Source organism: Myxocyprinus asiaticus, chromosome 31 (genome assembly GCF_019703515.2).
Source record: "Myxocyprinus asiaticus isolate MX2 ecotype Aquarium Trade chromosome 31, UBuf_Myxa_2, whole genome shotgun sequence".
Lineage (NCBI taxonomy): Eukaryota > Metazoa > Chordata > Actinopteri > Cypriniformes > Catostomidae > Myxocyprinus > Myxocyprinus asiaticus.
In genome coordinates this window covers 41,795,439-41,815,844 of record NC_059374.1, presented here as the reverse complement: position 1 = coordinate 41,815,844, position 20,406 = coordinate 41,795,439, and the positions used below count along the sequence as shown (strand labels likewise).

Genomic DNA, 20,406 nt, shown 5'->3' with positions numbered 1-20,406 from the left:
CAGGGCTCCCTGTTCTTCTATTCTAATCTTTTCTATTTGCAAAAGTAATGTTTGTGAGTCTAACATTTATATTTCCTATTGACACACTAAAACTGAAGATATAAATAACCATCTTAAGACAAATGCTTTTGTGAAACATCTTATGTGCCTAAGACTTTTGCACAGTACTGTATGTATAAATAAGATAACATATATAATATATACAAGTAAATAATATGTACGCACAATTCTAAATAAATATATCATAGTAGTAATGTCGTGCACAACACCCCTTTACTGTGATAAAATCTAGAATTGGGTAAAAATATTGCTTTTGTTCTTAGTGAGATTCGTTAGAACGATCTCAATATTGATTCTTAAATCCTAAAATCTGTCTTTTACTCTATGTGCAACCCTCTACAATACGAGTAAATCACTCGCATGTTCGATAAAATTTCACTCTATGTGACTACAAATATCTGTGCTTAGCCACTGGCTGGTAAATATTTAGTAAAGTTAATTTCATTTAAACATTTCATTGTAATCATGCATAGCACAGATGAGCTAAAAAACAAAACATGCTCTCTCGTTAATATGCGCTCACTGTCTGATGTCTGTAGTCTTAAAGAGACAGTACCTGTTTAGCAAGTGTTCAAAATATCAATTTAAATACTTGTAAATAGTACAAATTATGCATGTGAATTATAAACACGTGACAAAAAATATATATATACATATGCAATATAATATATGCAGTTTCAAAACATTTATTTATGGGATACACTGAATTTGAAAAAATGTCAAAAGCTAAAATGTGGTAAGTATGATGAAAAACTAATGGAAATATAATTTTTAAAATGAATATTTTTTTGAATTGTACGTTGAAGGTTAGAATGTCCCTTTATAATTAACAGCATTAGTGATGTAAGCAAAATGGACATTGTAAACGAAATATGCCAATATGAATCGGAATCAAATCGAGAGCTTGTGAATCGGAATTAAATCAGATCAGGAAACCGGTATCAATACCCACCCCTAGTAAAATCACAACAATGCACAGCTTCTCGTGGCTTTTTGCTTAAATGAACACAGGTTAATGATTTGGAATGTGCTAGCTGAAACTCATCATTTGCACTGTCATGTGACTAAAGGCGGGCGTGGCCAAGCTGAATGAAGCAAAGGCGTTGGTGGATGAGCTGAAGAGGCGGGCGGCCGAGCAGAGCAGCTTGCTGAAGACCAAACAAGCTGAAGCAGATGCAGCTCTGCAGGAGATCACCTTCTCAATGCAGGTCTGTGTTGAAGGAATGTGTGTAAAATAAGCATGCACACTGCAGTGTGTATTTCTCTGAATGTGTGTATGTGGTGTGCTTCAGAATGCTAGCGACCAGAAGACAGAGATGGAGAAGATCAAAGAGAGAATGGCAAACGAGGTCTCCAAGATCGAAGAGCGGAAGAAGAAAATTGACGAGGAGCTCAGAGAGGTCCAGGTGAGCACACCGGTTGTGGTCACATGGTCTGGTCTTGATCACACAAGCACGTCTGTTCTGATCACCTTTCCATACCTGATGTTTTGTGTGTTCTTAGCCCCTAGTTGATGAGGCAAAGCAAGCAGTGGGGAACATTAAACCAGAGTCCCTGTCTGAGATCCGCTCCCTGCGCATGCCGCCTGATGTCATCAGAGATATCCTGGAGGGAGTGCTGAGACTCATGGGAATATTTGACACTTCCTGGGTCAGCATGAAGAGGTGAGAGAGACATAGAACGAGAGTGAAAGTTTGTTCAATATCGGGAGGAAACCGTGAGCAAAATTATTATTCAAGGATTATATTTTAATGGCTGTAACGGAATTAAGTCTGTATTTACAGTGTTTATCTCTTAATGGGAAATTAAGCTGTCATATTGCTTGTTACACTTTCACACTCTTCAGGCCAAATGAATCCAGTCTCATTGTAGACTAATGAATGATTTTAATGTTACACATTTCCGTGCGGAGACATTAGGTCATTTGCTTTCGTTTAAAACCATTTAATTAATTGAATATTGAAGAGCTGATGGAGTGTTTAAAAACTGCAGTTTCTTAGCCAAGCGAGGAGTGCGGGAGGACATCGTAACGTTTGACGCTAGAAACATCACTCATGAAATCCGGCAGAGTGTTGAAGAGCTGCTGCATAGAAACAAGGCATCGTTTGACCCCAAGGTCAGATACACTCACACATACACACTCGCTACCCTGATTAAACCCAACTATAAGCCACTTACATTTGACATTTTTGCAAAACAACTTTGGTGAATCTCAAGAACATGTCCAAGTCATATTTCATACATCAAAAACAAGAATTAAGAAATTGCCTTTTGCATTAAGAGAGGCCTATTTTTTAGGAACATGAGGATTTTTTGCATTGATGTTATTTAATAACATTGCATTTTCAATCACATTTTCTCTGCATTTCTCATTGCAGAACGCCAAGCGTGCGAGTGCGGCCGCTGCTCCTCTGGCAGTATGGGTGAAAGCCAACGTTCAGTACTCGCACGTGCTGGAGAAGATACAACCACTGGAGACGGAGCATGCAGGACTGATGGAGTCAGTACACACACACACACACGTTTATCTCCTTAATGAGGACATACCTTAGACTTATATTGTTTTCATATAAAGCTATTAATAATGACTACAGACTAACCCTAAATGAAACTATAACCCTTAAAGAAAATGTTAAGCTAAAATTTCTGTGCAACAACAGAGCACAATAGTCTGGCTTCAAAAGTAAAAATTAGGTATGCACCAATCGATGCTGCCGAAGAGCCTGATCCAAATACTGTGTGTTAGTCATGGTCATTACTGTCAAGCTCAAAAAATGGCCATTAGAATCACCATTAAAGTAGTCCATATGAGTGGTGCATTTTATTTAAAGTCTCTTGAAGACATACAATGTCTTTGTGAAACTCTAAAAGCTGCGTTTAATAAATAAATATATAGTCTGTATGTGCAGCATGCTTCAGTAAATGAGTGGTGCTCTGTTGTGTCACACACACACACACACACACACACACACACACACAGCATGCGTGGTTTGATGTCCCACTGCTGTTTTCAGCTCTCAGAGCGGCACGCAATATATGAGCGCTCCACACAAACTACATCTCAGATGTAAATGCTCAATAGTTCGGTTAGCTAACATGCATTGAGATCAGATCCGGAGGAGCAGTTCACCAGATTTTGAATGAAAAGCATATTAAAGTACTGTGAAATAGCCCACACACACACTATGAGGTCACCATCTTCCTGGTGAGTTCCGTCAAAATAAAAGCCCCTGGGTTTTAAAGAAATTATGACTGAAATACTTTACTATTGTATAATCAAATTCTAAAATGTATTATTATTATTATTATATTAAATGATAATATATTTAAGTTGACTGGGTTTAAGAAAATAACTGTGTGATTGAAAAGTGGACTGATATCCTATTACAACTAAAATGAACAAAAAAAAGCCGTCTAAATCCATTTACAAGTCCAGATGCAAGTTAAAATGTGTAAAGAGAACTGGCTTCACTGCAAATACTGTTAATTTTGCTTCTGTATTATCCAGTAGACTATATAAATACAACGTTTTTCATAATAGGCTACACTTTTTTCTTCTTCTCTAGTTTATAAGGAAATAATGTGTAGTTAAATGTTTTTGTTTATTTACATATAAAAGAGTACACCAATCGCGTGCTGAGTGACTCCAGCTAGGTCTCCTAAGCAACCAAATTGGCCCGGTTGCTAGGGAGGGTACAGTCACATGGGGTAACCTCCTCGTGGTCACTATAATGTGGTTCTTGCTCTCAGTGGGGCGCGTGGTGAGTTGTGCGTGGATGCCGCGGAGAATAGCGTGAAGCCTCCGCACGCGCTGCGTCTCCGCGGTAACATGCTCAACAAGCCACGTGATAAGATGCGCGGATTGACGGTCTCAGACACGGAAGCAACTAAGATTCGTCCTCCACCACCCGGATTGAGGCGATTCACTACACCACCAAGAGGACTTAGAGCGCATTGGGAATTGGGCATTCCAAAATTGGGGAGAAGAAAAAAAAAAAAAAGTACCCCAATCAATTCCACACAGTGAGGTATAGATATTCTGAACTGATTAAGAAACAAAACAACACTGGAATCGGATCGGGATCTGTATTGGCCGATACTGAGAGCTCAGATATCAGAATGCCAGAATGCAATTTACCTGTGCATCCCGAGTAAAAATCCCATTTATTTAATGACGCAATCGAGTCGCTCTCCCTACACTCTCAAACGATTTATTTATTTGCTTATATCTGAAAATGTATTGTTTCTATACATATAGTATAATCAACTGATTTAAATATTTTTCCATACATTTTATTCAGTTAATTTGTGCCGTCATGAAAGACGTTAAGTACATTGTCTTGTACCTTTTGTCTGATTTTTATAAAAACACTTTTTTGCTTCAAACCAAAGTTTGTACTGTTGTGATTCACTTCGGAGCTGGTTGGTTTGGTTCATGGCTTACAACTCTTTGATTTGTTGAAATCCCTATTGGAAAAATACGGAATCAAGACAGCTGAAAAAGTGGGCGGGCACTGTTGCGCATTTGTAAACATAATTGCATAAATAATCGCTGTTTCAGACAGATTCCAGAAAACTTCCCCCGTCATCCATTTGATTCCACAAACAGATACACACATAACAGTTAGAGATACTTTCTGTGAATACACTGATAGAAACTGTTTCTTCTAGAAACCTGCGGAAGACAGAGAACCGTAAAAACAGGCTTGAAAAGGAGCTGAACTCAGTTGGAGAGAAAGTTCTTGAGCTGAAAGACAAGTAAGACTCTCTTTCTCTCTTTAGATTCTGTGTGTGTATGTGAATCTTATTTGTCTCTGTTGCTCAGGTTTCAGTGTCGTACGACTGAAGCAGCTAAGCTGGAGTCAGAGGTGAGCAGAGCGCAAGAGACCATCAGCGCAGCTGAGAAACTACTGCAACAGCTGGACGGAGAACACACACGATGGAACACACAGGTCAAACCCTTGAGTTCATTTGAAAGAGAGGAAGTACACTGTTGCTTGTGTGTGTATTGGGGTGTAATTGTTTTATACATCTACTTCAGCAGCTGTTATAAGGTAAGTTTGTAATGTGTGTGTGTGTGTGTGTGTGTGTAGGTGGATGAAATCAGTGAGGAGTTGGATACGCTTCCCAAGAGAGCTCAACTATCAGCTGCGTTCATCACATACCTGCCGTCGGCTCCTGAAGACCAGCGACGCACCAGTCTAGACAACTGGATGAACAATTCTGGACTACAGAGTAACACACACACTCACGTTTCGATAGATACTCAATATGGAGTTAAAATAGTATCAAAAGTGTACACAAATTTATTTTCAGAAACAAATGTGTAAAATATAGTTTGTTTACAGCAAACACAATTCGCACAATTTCCTTAAAGAAATGTTCCAGGTTCAATGCAAGTTAAGCTCAATAGACAGCATTTGTGGCATAATGTTGATTATCACAAAAATTAATTTCGACTTCCGTCCTTTTATTTACTAAAAAGCTAAAATGGAGGTTACAGTGAGGCACTTACAATGGAAGTGAATGGGACCAATTTTTGGAGGCTTTAAAGGCAGAAATGTGAAGCTTATCATTTAAAAAAGCACTTACATTGATTCTTCTGTTTATTATTTGAGCTGTTAAGTTTAAATCGTAGTTTTTAAGGTCGATTTAGGGTTTATGGCGGTATGTTGTCATGGCAAAAGTTGTAAAATTAGATATAACTTTACACAGAAAAGGTTAGTAAGCTATTTTATTACACTAAAATCATGTTATAATGTTATGTCTTGTGGCTATACTTTGAAACACTGTGTATTTTAACATTTACAGATTGGCTCTGGCTCCATTCACTTCCATTGTAAGTGTCTCACTGTAACCCAGATTTGGCTTTTTTTTTTTTAAAGCAAAGTAGGGACGAATCGAAATAATTTTTTTGGTAATCAATATTATTCCACAAATGCTGTCGACTGAGCTTAACTGGCATTGAATATGCAGTATTGCACTTATGAATCCTTTTTTTTTTCCTGCCCATTTGTCAATATGTACCCACAGATTGGCATTCTTGTTCTGTGCAAAAAAGGAAAAACTCCATACAGGCAGCCATGCAATCAGATTGACTTTGCTTTCTTAAGCCATTAGTAAGCAGGAAAACATCAACCAATCAGTGAACTGACTTATTTCACATAACTTACCGAATGACTGAATAAGTACATTTGGCACTATTTTAACTCCATTACTCCTTATTATTGGCCGCGGCTTTAACGGATTTGTTCTCTGATTGGCAGAATTTGATCTACGTCACTTCCTGTGTTCTGAGAGTGAACAGCTGATCTGGAAGAGTGAAGGTTTGCCGTCTGACGACCTGTCAATGGAGAACGCTCTGGTTATTTTACAGGTAACACACACACATACACACTGCTCTGGTCATAATGGCCAGTGTTCACTCACTCACTCACTCACTTGGTTGTCCCTCATGTTGTCATCAGATTAATGAATTAAGATCATACACATAATTGCATCTATCTTAAATGTGACTTCCCATATTGGATTAAACTATCGACTAATCATTACTCATTCCTATCCCAACCCTTAAGGCCTGTTCACACTGAGCGTGACTGCGATAAGTTGGTATAACTGAACGAAAAACAAATCATGCTCTGATCATTCACAAGCTTTAACACAACATGAAGCCAATGGCTAAAATGTAATGTGTTATAAAATGAACATGCTGTCTTTCTCCTGAAATGGAACAGAGCTTATGTCTTATTCAGTGAGTTTATTTCACCAAGCAAAACAAAGGTTGGCATACACCATCAAAAACTAGGGATGGCACCGATCCGATACCTGGATCGGTATCGGGTCTGATACTGACGTTTTTACCCGGATCGGGTATCGGTCCAATGAGTCCGATCCAAATCCGATACCGCATGTTAGTCCTAGGCGTTACTGTCAAGCTCAAATAAAGACATAAATAACCTTCAAATCACCATTAAAGTAGTCCATATAACATGTGCATTTTTAATAATACATATACAGTCAGCATGCACAGCTAAGTAGTTTCTGGCTTTACTGAAGGGGGCGCCACTCTGACAACACCCACACAAACTCCATCTCAGATGTAGATGATCAATAGTTCGGTCCGCTTATAACATGCATTGAGAACGGCACCGGACAAGCAGTTTTCCAGACGCTGAATGAGAAGCGTATTACACTACTGTGAATTAGCCGACAAACAAACACTCAAACTCAGGCATTTCCATGCCGCGCACTGGATGTTTTTTGTTTTTGGCACCATTCGGAGTAAATTCTAGAGACTGTTGTGTTGTGTTCTGACGGAAACGCCTTGTTGATGAGAGAGGTCAGAGAATGGCCAGACTGGTTTGAACTGACAACGTCTACGGTAACTCAGATAACCACTCTGTACAATTGTGGTGAGAAGAATATCATCTCTGAATGCTGCTCTGAGATGCAGGTTGGCACTGTTTTGGTGGCACGAGGGGGACCTACACAATATTAGGCAGGTGGTTTTAATGTTGTTGTCTCTAAAAGACCGAGTATGTAATAATGTTTAGTAAAACACAACCACAAGTTTCAGAGGTCAAATGGCAACTTAACAGAAGTCAAGTTCAAATTGACCCCCATTTACTTTATTAATAAATGTCCCTGGTTGTGCTGTGCTACAGTAGATTCACCAGTTTTTTCATTATTCTAAAGAAAAAAAAGTTTGTTTACATAATCTCTTATCAAAATGCAATAACTTGCTCTGCTTCAGAAACCACTTTTCTTTTCTGCTGACTACATGGGTGGGGAAAAATAATAGACTGTTTACCAATAAAATCACAGCAAGCAATCCACAATCTAGTCCCACAATGCATTATTTCTGTCACATTTAAAAGTTAAAAGCATTTTGAATGTCATTTCTTGTTGTGTATCTAGAGTGCTTCTTGTCCGTTTTTGATCGATCCGTCCTCTCGTGCTACAGAGTGGTTGCGAACTCATCTTAAAGCACACCGTCTGGAGGTCATAAACCAACAGGTGAACACACACTCACTCACAGTCACACATTCACACGGGGATATTTGGATATATACTAGCATACTGCACAGTAAATACTGTATACTGCCTAATATGTTTTCAGAGTGAAAATATAAAACTGCAGAATTGTACCTTGATGTCACATGATCTCACTACATTGCATGTGTAACTCTGTGGCTTCCAGTTATCATCACAGAAATCAGTATTTATTTTGCATTTGTAGTGCAATTTTGTATAAAATGTCTCAGCAGTCGGATCAAATAATGAGCCAAGAAAGAGATGTTAAAAATGTAATATACTGTATTTACTATAAGCTACAAAAATTAGTATGCTCTTCTGAACATACATTCACAAGCTCAGAACCTGTTGAAATGACACATGTTTGTTTGACATGATCTGATTGGTTCTGTGTCTCAGGACGCTAACTTTATGACAGTGTTAGAGTTAGCTGTGCGCTTCGGAAAAACTCTGATCGTTCAGGAGATGGACGGCGTGGAACCTGTCCTGTACCCACTACTGCGGCGAGATCTCATCGCTCAGGGTGAGTGTGTGTGTGTGTGTGTGTGTGTGTCTCTGCAGCTGCCTTTGTGTACCTGTGCAGGTGTGTATTAAGTGGTGTTAATGCAGGGATAGTTTATTTTACCATGTCTTAAAAGAATATTCTAGGTTCAAAACAAGTTCAGCTCAGTCAACAGCATGACAATTTAGGGAGTTAATTTATTTATTAATGTTGCACTGCAAAAAATGTTAAAGGAATAGTTCAGCCGAAAACTAAAATTCATGCCATCCCAGATGTGTATGACTTTCTTTTTTCTGCAGAACACAAATTAAGATTTTTAGACGAATATCACAGCTCTGTAGGTCCATACAATACAAGTGAATGGTGTCCAAAACTAAGTAAGGCAGCATAAAAGTAATCCACACGACTTCAGTGGTTTAATCCATGTCTTCAGAAGTGATATGATAGGTGTGGGTGAGAAACAGATCAATATTTAAGCCCTTTTTTTACTACAAATCTACTTTCAAACAGCCCTCGTAAGTGTTCTTCTCTCCTAAGAGTTCTTCTTTTGTTTTTGTTGATTCACATTTTTCATGCATATCGCCCCCTACTGGGCAGAGCGGAGAATTTATAGTAAAAAAGGACTTAAATATTACACCTATCATAATGCTTCTGAAGATATGGATTTAACCACTGGAGTCGTATGGATTACTTTTGTGCTGCCTTTATATGCTTTTTGGAGCTTCAAAGTTTTGGACCCCATTCACTTGCATTGTAAGGACCTTCAGAGCTGAAATATTCTTCTAAAAATCTTCATTTGTGTTCAGCAGAATAAAGAAAGTCATACACATCTGAGATGGCATGAGGGTGAGTAAATGATGAGAGTATTTTCAATTTTGGCTGAACTGTCCTTTTAATGCTCATATAAATAGGCATTATTATTTTTTTCTACTCAAAATATACATTTAGTTTTGTGCTGAGTAGCTCCAGTCCATTACTGTTTTAGTGAGGGCAGAAAAATTAATTGACGCTTGAAACTTGTCACGTCACACAGGTTTAGAACATGGCATTAGATGCTTCTCTCGCGCGCACACACAGTTCCTTGCCTGCAGTGTGTTTATCCTCATGTCCCAGCTGTGTGTACGAAATAAGACCCGCAGGCTTCTCTAAAGCCCTCTCCATATGCTCCATATGTGTGTGTGTGAGATAAGGTTGAGTGTATGGGGTGCCAGGGGTAGGTAGATAAACAGAGTTTTTTTTCTGCAGTTGGATGAAGAGAGAAAAATAGAGATGAAAATACAATCTGGCAACCCCTGCAAACCCCACTCCCATACAAGAAGGGATTTCACATTAATCTGGCACACAGGACTGCATTAATTCTAGTCTCAAAATGGCAAACTGCAGGGTTCCCTTGATCTTGAAAAACCTAGAATAACTCAAATTTAGAAATGGACTGGAAAAGTCATGCAAATTCATGGAATAGTGAATAATTCACATAAATTAATTCATTTTTCCTCTGTGTTTGTGTGTGTGTGTGTGTGTGTGTGTGTGTGTCAGGACCGCGATATGTGGTGCAGATCGGAGATAAAGTCATCGACTATAATGAGGACTTCCGGCTGTTTTTGGCGACTCGTAACCCCAGTCCATTTATCCCACCTGACGCTGCGTCTGTTATTACAGAGGTTAACTTCACCACCACTAGAGCAGGCCTACGAGGACAGGTAACACACACTTAAACATTTCTTACAAAACACTTGACCCATGTGGGTGAGTTTTTTTATATCAGTACTGATGTATAGAAAGGAGAGTGACTGATATTGCCAAAATAATGCAGATATACAGGCCTGCACGAAATCTGCACAAATCTCCTGCAGATTTCCAGAGAATTTGCACAGCCCTCATTCAAGTTCTGCTCATCTCCTGCCCCTTGCATGTTATTATTTATTTTTTGCTTAATTTGACAATACTTTCAGCTACTAATAAGGATGTAATCTCTCAGCTCTGTTAACCCCCAAATATTTGTACAAAAAGTCTGAGAATTCCTGCTGATTTATTATATAATACAAAATAGTGATGAAACAACTTTGCTTACGTAAAACGAATATCTATATTAATATATATTTAGAGTATATTATCATTGTACACAATATTTAGTCCAAGTCACAGAAAAATATTTGACAACAGAAAATGTGTATTATCAATTGATGAGGTTTTTTTATTTTGGAACTGACATTAATCGATCAAATGGGCACAGTTAGTGGTCTGTTCTGATAATCTCTTATTAGCTAAATGTCTTAGAAATAGGGCTGTCAGTCAATTAAAATTGTAATCGAATGAATTACATGGTATGCCAACCAATTAATCGCAATTAATCGCAATTAATCGCATACATATTTGCTGAGAAAGCCCCTCAAATATCAATAATTCAATATATAATGATTAAATATATATATATATATATCATAAACAATAATAATACAGATCATTAAAATGCATGACATTATTTTGGCACATGAGTAAAGCATTAAAAAAGACAATACAAAATGTGGCTTTAGAATGCAAAATATTGTTTTATTATAAGGGCTTGTTTAAGGACAATGTACACCTGCGTCAGATGGACGCTTTTGGAGCATCTCGGTTGCGTCGCATCATAAACGTACTGTTTTTAGGTCGCTGTGTCAAGTCTTGAGATCGTCTTTAGATCTCTGCGTTCAGATTTGCCCTCCATCAAGCAGTGTTTTGAATGCAAGAACGTGTTCTCATCTTGTGCTGTCTGCTGTCAGTAAGTGTGGTTTGTTCTCTGTCTGTTTGAGCTGCGTGTTGCCTATACTGTGAGTTTCGCTTACTGCACCCATGCTTGAATTGCTCAGATGGAAGGAATACTCCTTATTACGGTCCAGGGACATGATTAATTGCATTACACTTTTTATAGAATTAATCACACCGAATTAGCACGTTAAATCAACAACCATACTTGTAAATCTTTTCTGTTAACCACGTGACATTTATTAACTTTGTGTGTGTGTGTGTGTGTGTGTGTGTCTTTAGTTATTAGCATTGACCATCCAGCAGGAGAAGCCAGAGCTGGAGAGTGAAAAAACGAAACTCCTTCAACAGGAAGAGGAGAAGAAGATTCAGCTCGCTCAGCTGGAGGAGTCACTGCTCGAGGTACAATCCCAGCATGCTTTGCTTTTACACAAAACTTCTGGAGTTGGAAAAATATGTTCACTACAAAAAAACATTTTCTTAATTAGTATTTTTTGTCTTGTTTTCTAGTAAAAATGATCTAAGTAGATAAATTTACTTGACAAGCAAAATGGCATAAGATATTAAGTCTAGTTTTCAGAGAAATCTAACTAAATTAGAAATTTATGCTTAAAAGAAGAAAAAAATACATTTGCCAATGTGGTAATTAAAAAAACTTAATTGAAAGGGAAAACAAGTTTTTTTGTTGTTGTTTTTTTACACCATTGGCAGATTTTTTTTTTAATGGTTTTAAGCATGTCAGATTTCTCTGAAAACAAGACTTAATATCTTATGCCATATTGCTTGTCAAGTAAATATATCTTGTTTAAAGAATATTTAGATATTGTTATTGGAAAACAAGACAAAAATATTAATTAAGAAAATGATTTTTTGCCGTGTTGTGTGTTTAAAATAATATTCTGAGTCAGTACAAGTTGAGCTCAATCAGCAGCATTTGTGGCATAATGTTGATTACCACAAAAACTAATTTCGGCTCATCCCTCCTTTTCTTTAAAAACAGTAAAAATCTGGGTTACATCAGACAGTTACAATGGAAGTCAATGGGGCCAATCCGTAAACGTTAAAATACTCAGGAACAGATTTACTAAACAGTTGCTCCACTTCTGAACGTGGTATTTCAGTGTTATTCACTAACCACTCGCAATCACGTTTAGCAGGCACAATCAGCGTTGAAATTGCGCTGCGTCGTCAATATTTAAACGAAGTTCTTGTCATTCCTTTCTGTACAAACACGCCTCCTTTCTTTGTCAATTAGACTCATTAAAGATTGCGCTTCATTCACAAACCTCAGTGCAATTGCCCTGCGCAATTTACATCGCGCTATTACCGCCAAATGAAAGTAGGCGATAAAATGAATCTTATTTAAAAGAGATGTTTGTGAACATTTTCAACCGATCATTTCAGCAGTAATTAATCAAATGATGTTGAAGAGCGTTATCACCTGGCATATATCCAGATGCGCGGTGTCGTCAAGCGCACGTTCTGCATGTTTAAGAGATGATCTAGGATCAAAGTGATGCTGTTTGGTCTCAGCAGGGTGGGTCAAATACGGTGGTCTGCGGCATCCTCGGCTATATTGCGCTCAGAATCACAGCAATTGTGTGGGTGCTTTGCGCCTTTGTCTGATCTGCATAATTCCTTTAGCGAATCGGGCGCTAATCGAGCACAGTTAGCGAGTGCAAAAAAACAGCACTTTTAGCAGCCGCAATTCATTCTTAGTGCTAACCTTTTCTGTGGAAAGTTATATCCAATTTTACAACTTTGTTGACATGACGACGTAACACAGTGAACCCTAAAACCCTAAAATTGCCTTTAAAACTACGATTTAAAGTTTACAGCTTAAATAATGTAGAGAAAAATTAAGTGCTTTTATAACATTATAAACATCACATTTCTGCCTTTAAACCCTCTGCCTCACTGTAACCTCCATTTTTGCTTTGTTTAAAGAAAAGGAGGGACAGGTCAAAAATGATGTTTTGTGGTAATCAACATTATGCCACAAATGCTGTCAATTGAGCTTAACTTGAATTGAACAGACCCAGTGACAGATGACACTGAAACTGCTATGAAATGTGTGTGTGTGTGTGTAGACTCTGGCCACAGCTCAAGGGAATATCCTGGAGAATAAGGAGTTGATTGAATCTCTGAACCAGACTAAAGCGAGCAGCTCTCTGATCCACCAATCACTGGCTGAATCTCACAGATTGCAGACATCACTCGATCAGGTGACATTAAGAGAAGGGTGTTTGGTTATAAAGAACACATCACGAGTCTTTTTTATTTATGGGGGATTTTTCCCACTTTTTCACCCAATCTGGAATGCCCAATTCCCAATCTGGGTGGCAGAGAACAAATCCCAGCAGCCTCTGTGTCTGAGACTTGTTGAGTGCGTTGCCACGGAGACATAGCGCGTGTGGAGGCTCACGCCATCCACCGCGGCATCCATGCACAACTCACCACGCGCCCCACTGAGAACGAACCACATTATAGCGACCACGAGGAGTTTACCCCATGTGACTCTACCCTCCTTAGCAACCGGGCCAATTTGGTTACTTAGGAGACCTGGCTGGAGTCACTCAGCACGCCCTGGGTTTCAAACTAGCGAACTCCAGGGGTGGTAGCCAGCGTCTTTACCACTGAGCTACCCAGGCCCCCGGCTTTATACAGACTGCATTTTTATTTGCATATTCATGAGGTTAGTAACATTAGATAAATACAGTGTGCAGTGAGCATGCAACCTGTTTAAAAAAACTGCTTAAATAATAGCTCTCAATCACTCCAGTTTGCCATCACTGTTCGACAGTAACTGGTGAAACTGAACACAGCACGTTCAAGTTTCTTCAACTTTCCCCAGGGGTTGAAAAATAACAGATTTCAACTTTTTTCTTTGTTATATATGAATGTCTCATTGAAACTGAATTAGAAACTTTTTACCATCGTTTATTTTCGGTACTTTTCAAATGTCTTTTATGTATAGATTGGACTGTTTTAGTCTTGTCCCAGAGCCAGACTTTCAATAGTTAACAAATCCATGATAAAAATACTAATTATTACACGTTTAAAAACTATGATAATCTAAACAAAGAGTGAAATAAACATAAACCATTTCAAAATGTATTGTGTGTCAATTTTTCAACAATTGCGACTGTCCCGCAGTTGTGGTGTCATTTCCACCACACAAAACAATTTTGCCTTTAATAAAGTTTTTTCAAAAGTTAGTGTACTTGAGAACCAAGTGGACAAGTGTCAGTGAAGAGCATGCTTAAGATGAAATATGAAGGAAATATCACTTTTTTTTAATTGGCCGTCATTTCCAATCAAGCTGTAATTTTGTCATAACGTGAAAAGTGTGAAAATATTATTTAATTGTGTGTATTTGGGATTCATAAAATGTTAGCTTTGAAATGAGCCCTAGCGAGACAAAGGAGTCGGTCATTTTATTTCAAAAACATTAAAAATGTCATTTTTTACTGAATTTTCATGACAGCAATAACATAAATCTCCTGTGATTCATGTACATACACTGTTGGACATTGTTAGGAGACAAATGTACATTTTTAAGAGTGTGAAAACTTTACTTTCAAGAAACACTTTTAAACAACTCATTAATGTTTAATGAGGCAAGCATTGAGGCAGCTTTAATTGGTTGTCTGTTGCAAAACAACTTGCTCTAGCACCGCTTTGTTTGAAACTATATATCTTTGGAGCAGGACTCAATAACACAGGGCTGAAAGAAGTCAAAATTACTAGTGTGAAATTAAAAGAGATAGTGTGAAGAGTCTTAAATTAGTGAATGAACGAATCAGACAGCAGAGGGCCCCAGTATAACATCAGTCTCTCTCTCTCTCTCTCTCTTTAGGAGAGGGATGCGTACCTGCCGTTAGCTGAGACGGCCAGTAAAATGTATTTTGTCATTATGGATCTGTCCAAGATTAATAACATGTACAGATTCAGTTTGGTGTCATTCCTACGTCTCTTCAACAGAGCGCTGCAGACTAAACAGGTGACACTAAAACACACAGTTTGTGTCTGCTCCACAATCAGTGAAACTGTACGGGTGAACAGTAAGTGTGTGTGTGTTTGTCATGTGTTTATGGGATGCAGGAAAGTGAGAGTACAGATGTGAGAATTTCCACATTGGAGACCAGTCTGAAGAACATGGTGTATGAATATATCTGCCGCTCACTCTTCAAGGTAATTATTTATATTTAGTTTAACATTTATGCATTTGGTATACTGTATGTCTTATCCAAAGTTTCTTCTAGTGCATTTAAAGTATTCACTTTATAAGCAGTGTTCCCACAGTCATGATAAACCTGGAAATATCAGGGAATTTTACAATTGTGGTTTCCAGGGGCCGGTTGCACCAGCTATACATATGTTACAACTTAGCTTAGTTGTGGCATAAATGGGCGCTAAGTCACAATTTACGCACTACTAAATATTTGAGCACTGCACCATTAAACTTAGGTAGGACGTAACCCTACGTATAAACTAAATATTTACGGAAGACTCTGACCAGGAGTAACGGATGGAATAAAAAAGCAGACTCATTTAATGACATCGCTGAGCTCATGTTTTGCGTGACAGGCATCAATCATTTCGACATATATGATGGTGTTGGCATTTACACTCGTTGACATTTACGAGAGAGGGAAAAAAACGCACTTTTAAGTGGCTCTTCATCATGAAACAGATCTAACGGTGCAGTTTTTAGGATGCGTCGCCCGGTGTCAAGTTTCAACATATACAAAATATAGAAGATATTAAAATGAATAAATGTCTATTTTTCCAGCCTGTTGTATTAGTATTTATTTATCACCCCTTATTTATTTTAGATACGGTTCCTATTTATTGTTATTTACACAGAGCAAATATACTATTTATCAAATGTAGCTACTTTTATTATGTATCATATCTTAATGGGGATTTAATTTATTACAGCTGACAGTTACGTGAGCAAACAAGGTGTGAACATTAACCATAACGAGATAAAACTGAAATTCATGGCTTTGTAGGGCTTTACTTGTTGTTTAGATCAGTGTTACTATCAGAAATAATTAATAATTATTTCTGTAGTTATTAATCAATATTTAAATTAATTAATTGGATCTAACTCATTAAAACCTCATATGGGGCTCCAGTAAATGTAGTGTGCTACGTTTAGGAGCAAGTTTGGTTATTAGCAATAATTAATAATTATCAAAGATAATTACTAGTTATTAAAATCAATAGAACATTGATGAGAATCAATGTTAGTCTTTTTTTAATCCTTTAAATCAACAATTATCAAAGATAGTCGTTAATTGTTAACATCGATGAAACATTAATTAAAATTAACACTAGCTTATTGATCATTCAAATTCAATCAAAGATCATTATCAATTATCAAAAATCAATAGAATATTAATAAGGATTAACATTGACGGGGCACCACCCTAGAATTAGGGACTAATAACCGAATATTAAAACAGTCTCAATATTAGATTGTTTCCTTAGGAAAATCGGCATCCGAAGAATATCGATTTTCGGGGAAAAAAAACAATGAATGAAGGCTTGAATCCGAGCACTGACATCCCATCAGCATGACACAGGCGTATGCAAAACAAACCTTAAACACTTCTCTTTGTAATATAAACAAAGTTTATTTATGCAGTAATATCAACTAATAATTAATACAATGCAGTCAATAAACTTCCGACTTACAACTACAAACTAAACAGTGATATGATTAGATATGGAAATAAAATAATCCTATAACACATAAGGTGTGTGTGTGACTGTGTGTGTGTGTCAGTGTGGTTAGTGAGAGAGAGAGAGAGAGAGAGAGAGAGAGATTATTAAGTGAGAGCCTGAAAGCTGATTTCGCGATAGCTGGAGATAAAGCAGACGTGTTCATCACTCAGAGACGCGGTTTTACGAGCGGGGCTCGTAAAAGTCCTGCGTTATTTGACTCTAATGGATGAACTCAGTTTCTGTCTCACCCGCGATGGCGAAAATGCACAACAATCCAATTTGGTTGGACCACAATACAGCAAAAAAAATTTGTGATAATTAATACCCTGAGTATTAATAATGAGCGGACATGGCGGTCCGTAAACTGTACAAGCAAAAACCTTGAAACACAAGAATAACACGCTATAATATTCTATCTCTGCCCAGACGTAAACCTCTTACTTGAATCGCATGAGGACACAGGTAGGATGTGTTTTCCTCCATCCTTTAACTTTGACCCGGTTCCTTGAGGCTCGGGTGATGACGGGAGGCCGTTTCCTCGCTCTGTCAGCGGGCGGTACGGCTGTTGATTGTCGGCAGGCGGTACGGCTGTTGATTCTCAGCGGGCTGGCGGAGAACTCAGAAATGTTGACTTGATTGAAGAGGGAAGAGAAATCTTTAATCTCTTCACTTCTGTAGGCCAACGGATGAAGATGCGAATTGCTCGGCGGTCTCCTTCGGATCCGTTAGAGTGTTTGGTTGAACACAGAGTAATCTCAACTCGTCCAGCGAGATGGAGATTGTATGGCTACAGTTTCAAGTCGGACATTACTCCCTTGTGCCACGAGGTTGCACCGGAGAGCAGCAAAAAGCTACGTCCGTATTCGGTGAACTAAGTCGCTGGAAGCTAAATCTTTAAGCATTTCAGAATTATTTGAAGTCCTGATGATGTCATGTTTGAGGGACGTTCTGCTGTGTGCCTCATCCAATAGGAGTTGAGAGCTCGATCCTATAGTGAGCAAGGCTTCATGGATCTGTAGTCTGTTTTGGACTCTCTTTGTTTGATTTTGGTGCGATTTTTATCAGTAAAATTTACGACTTAGAAGGTGGGGGCTTGAGTTATGTTTTTATGACTGTTAGGCCTGCCTTTGTCTTCTATCTGAACACATGAGGCCCAACAGCTTTTTAACACTTGTATGTACAAATATGAAGGCTGTTTATTGGATCAATACAGGTAAACATCATATTATGCGACTACGCATTTCTTACAGAGAGCTTACAACCTACTAGTTAAGTCTTGCCTTAAGAACAGGTGGTGCAACCAAATTAAGCACTGACTTAGTTACAAACTAACTAGTAGTTACTAAGCCCTTAGTGTGAACTTGACGTCCCAACTTACGTGAGAACTTACGCACAGCTGGTGCCCCTACCCTGGCCTGGGAAAGTTGTGGAAATTATAACATCTTTAAAAATCACAAAAAAGTCATAGAAATGTCATATTTCTAATTGTGCTCAACTCTTGAAGATTTGATCTGCTATAAATGGCTCTTTGTGAGAGCAATCTCTATATAGTGAACTCTACAAATCCTTAGTCATCATGAACAACTGGAAAAAGTCTTGGAAATTCATTGGTTAAAAGGGGTGTAAACCATGTATCAGCAGGGTCAGATTGGGAGACTACATTTTACCGGGAATTTCAGGACTCTTGCGTTTTTTTATTTTCAAAATTAAATATATTGTACAATAATAATTTGACATTTTAATTGGATATATTTAGTTTAATTGGCTATTTTTAAATCTTTTTTATTTTTTATTTTCATGCCATAATGTGCATGGGTGAGCCAGCAGCCCATTGGCCCACTGGGAAAAGTCCTGCCTCTCCCGATGGCCAATCCATCCCTTTGTATCAAGTATAGCATTTCCTGGGAGTCAAACCCATAACCTTGGCATTGCTAGTGCTAGGGATGAGAGATATGACCAAATCTTATATCACGATATGATTAATTTTATATGCCAATAACTGTATATCACGACACAGTACATTTTTTTCTGGAAAATCAATAAAAATTGCTTTATATTAAATAACCATATTGTAATGCCTATATCTGGAAAATTCAGTCAGTGAATTGAATACTTTATAAATAATTTGAGATACTTTTCTCTTTATTTGGAACTTGACAAACAGTCAAAGAAAAAAAAACATTCAACTTGGTTTTAAATAAGGTTCAGATGGGTCATGTAAGTTTTGTGGTCTGCACCGCGATATTGAGAGAGGCCAGATTGAGTAGCGTGATCCCGCTCTACGATCTCCTGTCACTGGAGCACAAATATCGGGAAGCCTGCTGGACTCGTAGGCTCTTGCGTGCTCCAAAGATAGCACACGTGACACTCACGTGAAACACAGATGCGCGTGAGAAGACGAGAAGCATATTTAGCGCTTATGAAGTGCTGAACGTAAAATCAATGTCCTTGAATTTGCCGAAATGTTCTATGCCTGAAAATCTCTGTCCATGTTTCTTCAGTTCTCTCAGTCTTATGTGAAATTCTGCCCACTGATAGATGCACGCCACACACATGGATATTGACAAAGCGCGATATACACAATATAGAAAACTCATCGCCACAGTATATGTTGTCATATCGCCATGCTCTACCAGCTGAGCTACAGTAACACACACATAGTGCTGGGTGATATAGACAGAAAATGACATGTAGATATTTTTCAGCCTTTTGACAATATTTGATATACATCTCCATATTTATACATTTGCTCTGCTTAAAAGAGTGATTTGTATTTTTCAATTAGAGGATCCATCATTTTACCCAAACAGCTGATGACTTCACTCACATTCTCATCTAAATTGATCTCAATCAGGATGTTTAATAAGGTGAATGATCTGTGTGTCTAATTACAGGCTGATCAATTAATGTTTGCTCTGCACTTTGTGAAGGGAATGAACCCAGAACTGTTCCAGGAGAACGTGAGTGCACACACACACACACACCATCTATTTTTCTCCTGTCTTCTCTTTCTCAAATAGACAAATGCACATTAATGCATGAAAAATCTCTTTCTCGCTTGTGTTTATAAACTGCATGATGACATTTCTGTTTTGGGTTGATGACAGCTCAACTGCAGCCACTTTGACATGACAAATGTTGTGTTATTTATCATCATAATAAAACTTAAACTCTGCTGTGTGTTTGTGGTGGTCTGATGACTGTGTTTAATTCAGGAATGGGATGTTTTCACTGGGCTGATAGTTGGAGACATGGTTCGTAAGACGGTACGAATCTCTCTCTTTCTCTCATGTTTTTTTCTATGAAATAATTATAGTCTCCTCTCCCTC

The 20,406-nt window shown here is 38.0% G+C and overlaps 1 protein-coding gene across 1 annotated transcript in view; it reads left to right on the top strand.

The window, feature by feature from the left end:
- Window positions 1-20,406, top strand: part of LOC127422577 (cytoplasmic dynein 2 heavy chain 1) — a 143,621-nt gene that overhangs the window by 77,568 nt on the left and 45,647 nt on the right. Inside the window, exons 56-73 of the mRNA XM_051666214.1 lie at window positions 1,131-1,268; window positions 1,353-1,466; window positions 1,564-1,724; window positions 2,053-2,176; window positions 2,439-2,560; window positions 4,732-4,818; window positions 4,886-5,012; window positions 5,154-5,295; window positions 6,327-6,436; window positions 7,978-8,076; window positions 8,494-8,617; window positions 10,133-10,296; window positions 11,624-11,743; window positions 13,432-13,566; window positions 15,201-15,344; window positions 15,446-15,535; window positions 19,972-20,037; window positions 20,293-20,343. Of these exons, the coding sequence (XP_051522174.1) occupies window positions 1,131-1,268; window positions 1,353-1,466; window positions 1,564-1,724; window positions 2,053-2,176; window positions 2,439-2,560; window positions 4,732-4,818; window positions 4,886-5,012; window positions 5,154-5,295; window positions 6,327-6,436; window positions 7,978-8,076; window positions 8,494-8,617; window positions 10,133-10,296; window positions 11,624-11,743; window positions 13,432-13,566; window positions 15,201-15,344; window positions 15,446-15,535; window positions 19,972-20,037; window positions 20,293-20,343 (2,118 nt within the window). The remainder of the gene's footprint in view (window positions 1-1,130; window positions 1,269-1,352; window positions 1,467-1,563; window positions 1,725-2,052; window positions 2,177-2,438; window positions 2,561-4,731; window positions 4,819-4,885; window positions 5,013-5,153; window positions 5,296-6,326; window positions 6,437-7,977; window positions 8,077-8,493; window positions 8,618-10,132; window positions 10,297-11,623; window positions 11,744-13,431; window positions 13,567-15,200; window positions 15,345-15,445; window positions 15,536-19,971; window positions 20,038-20,292; window positions 20,344-20,406) is intronic.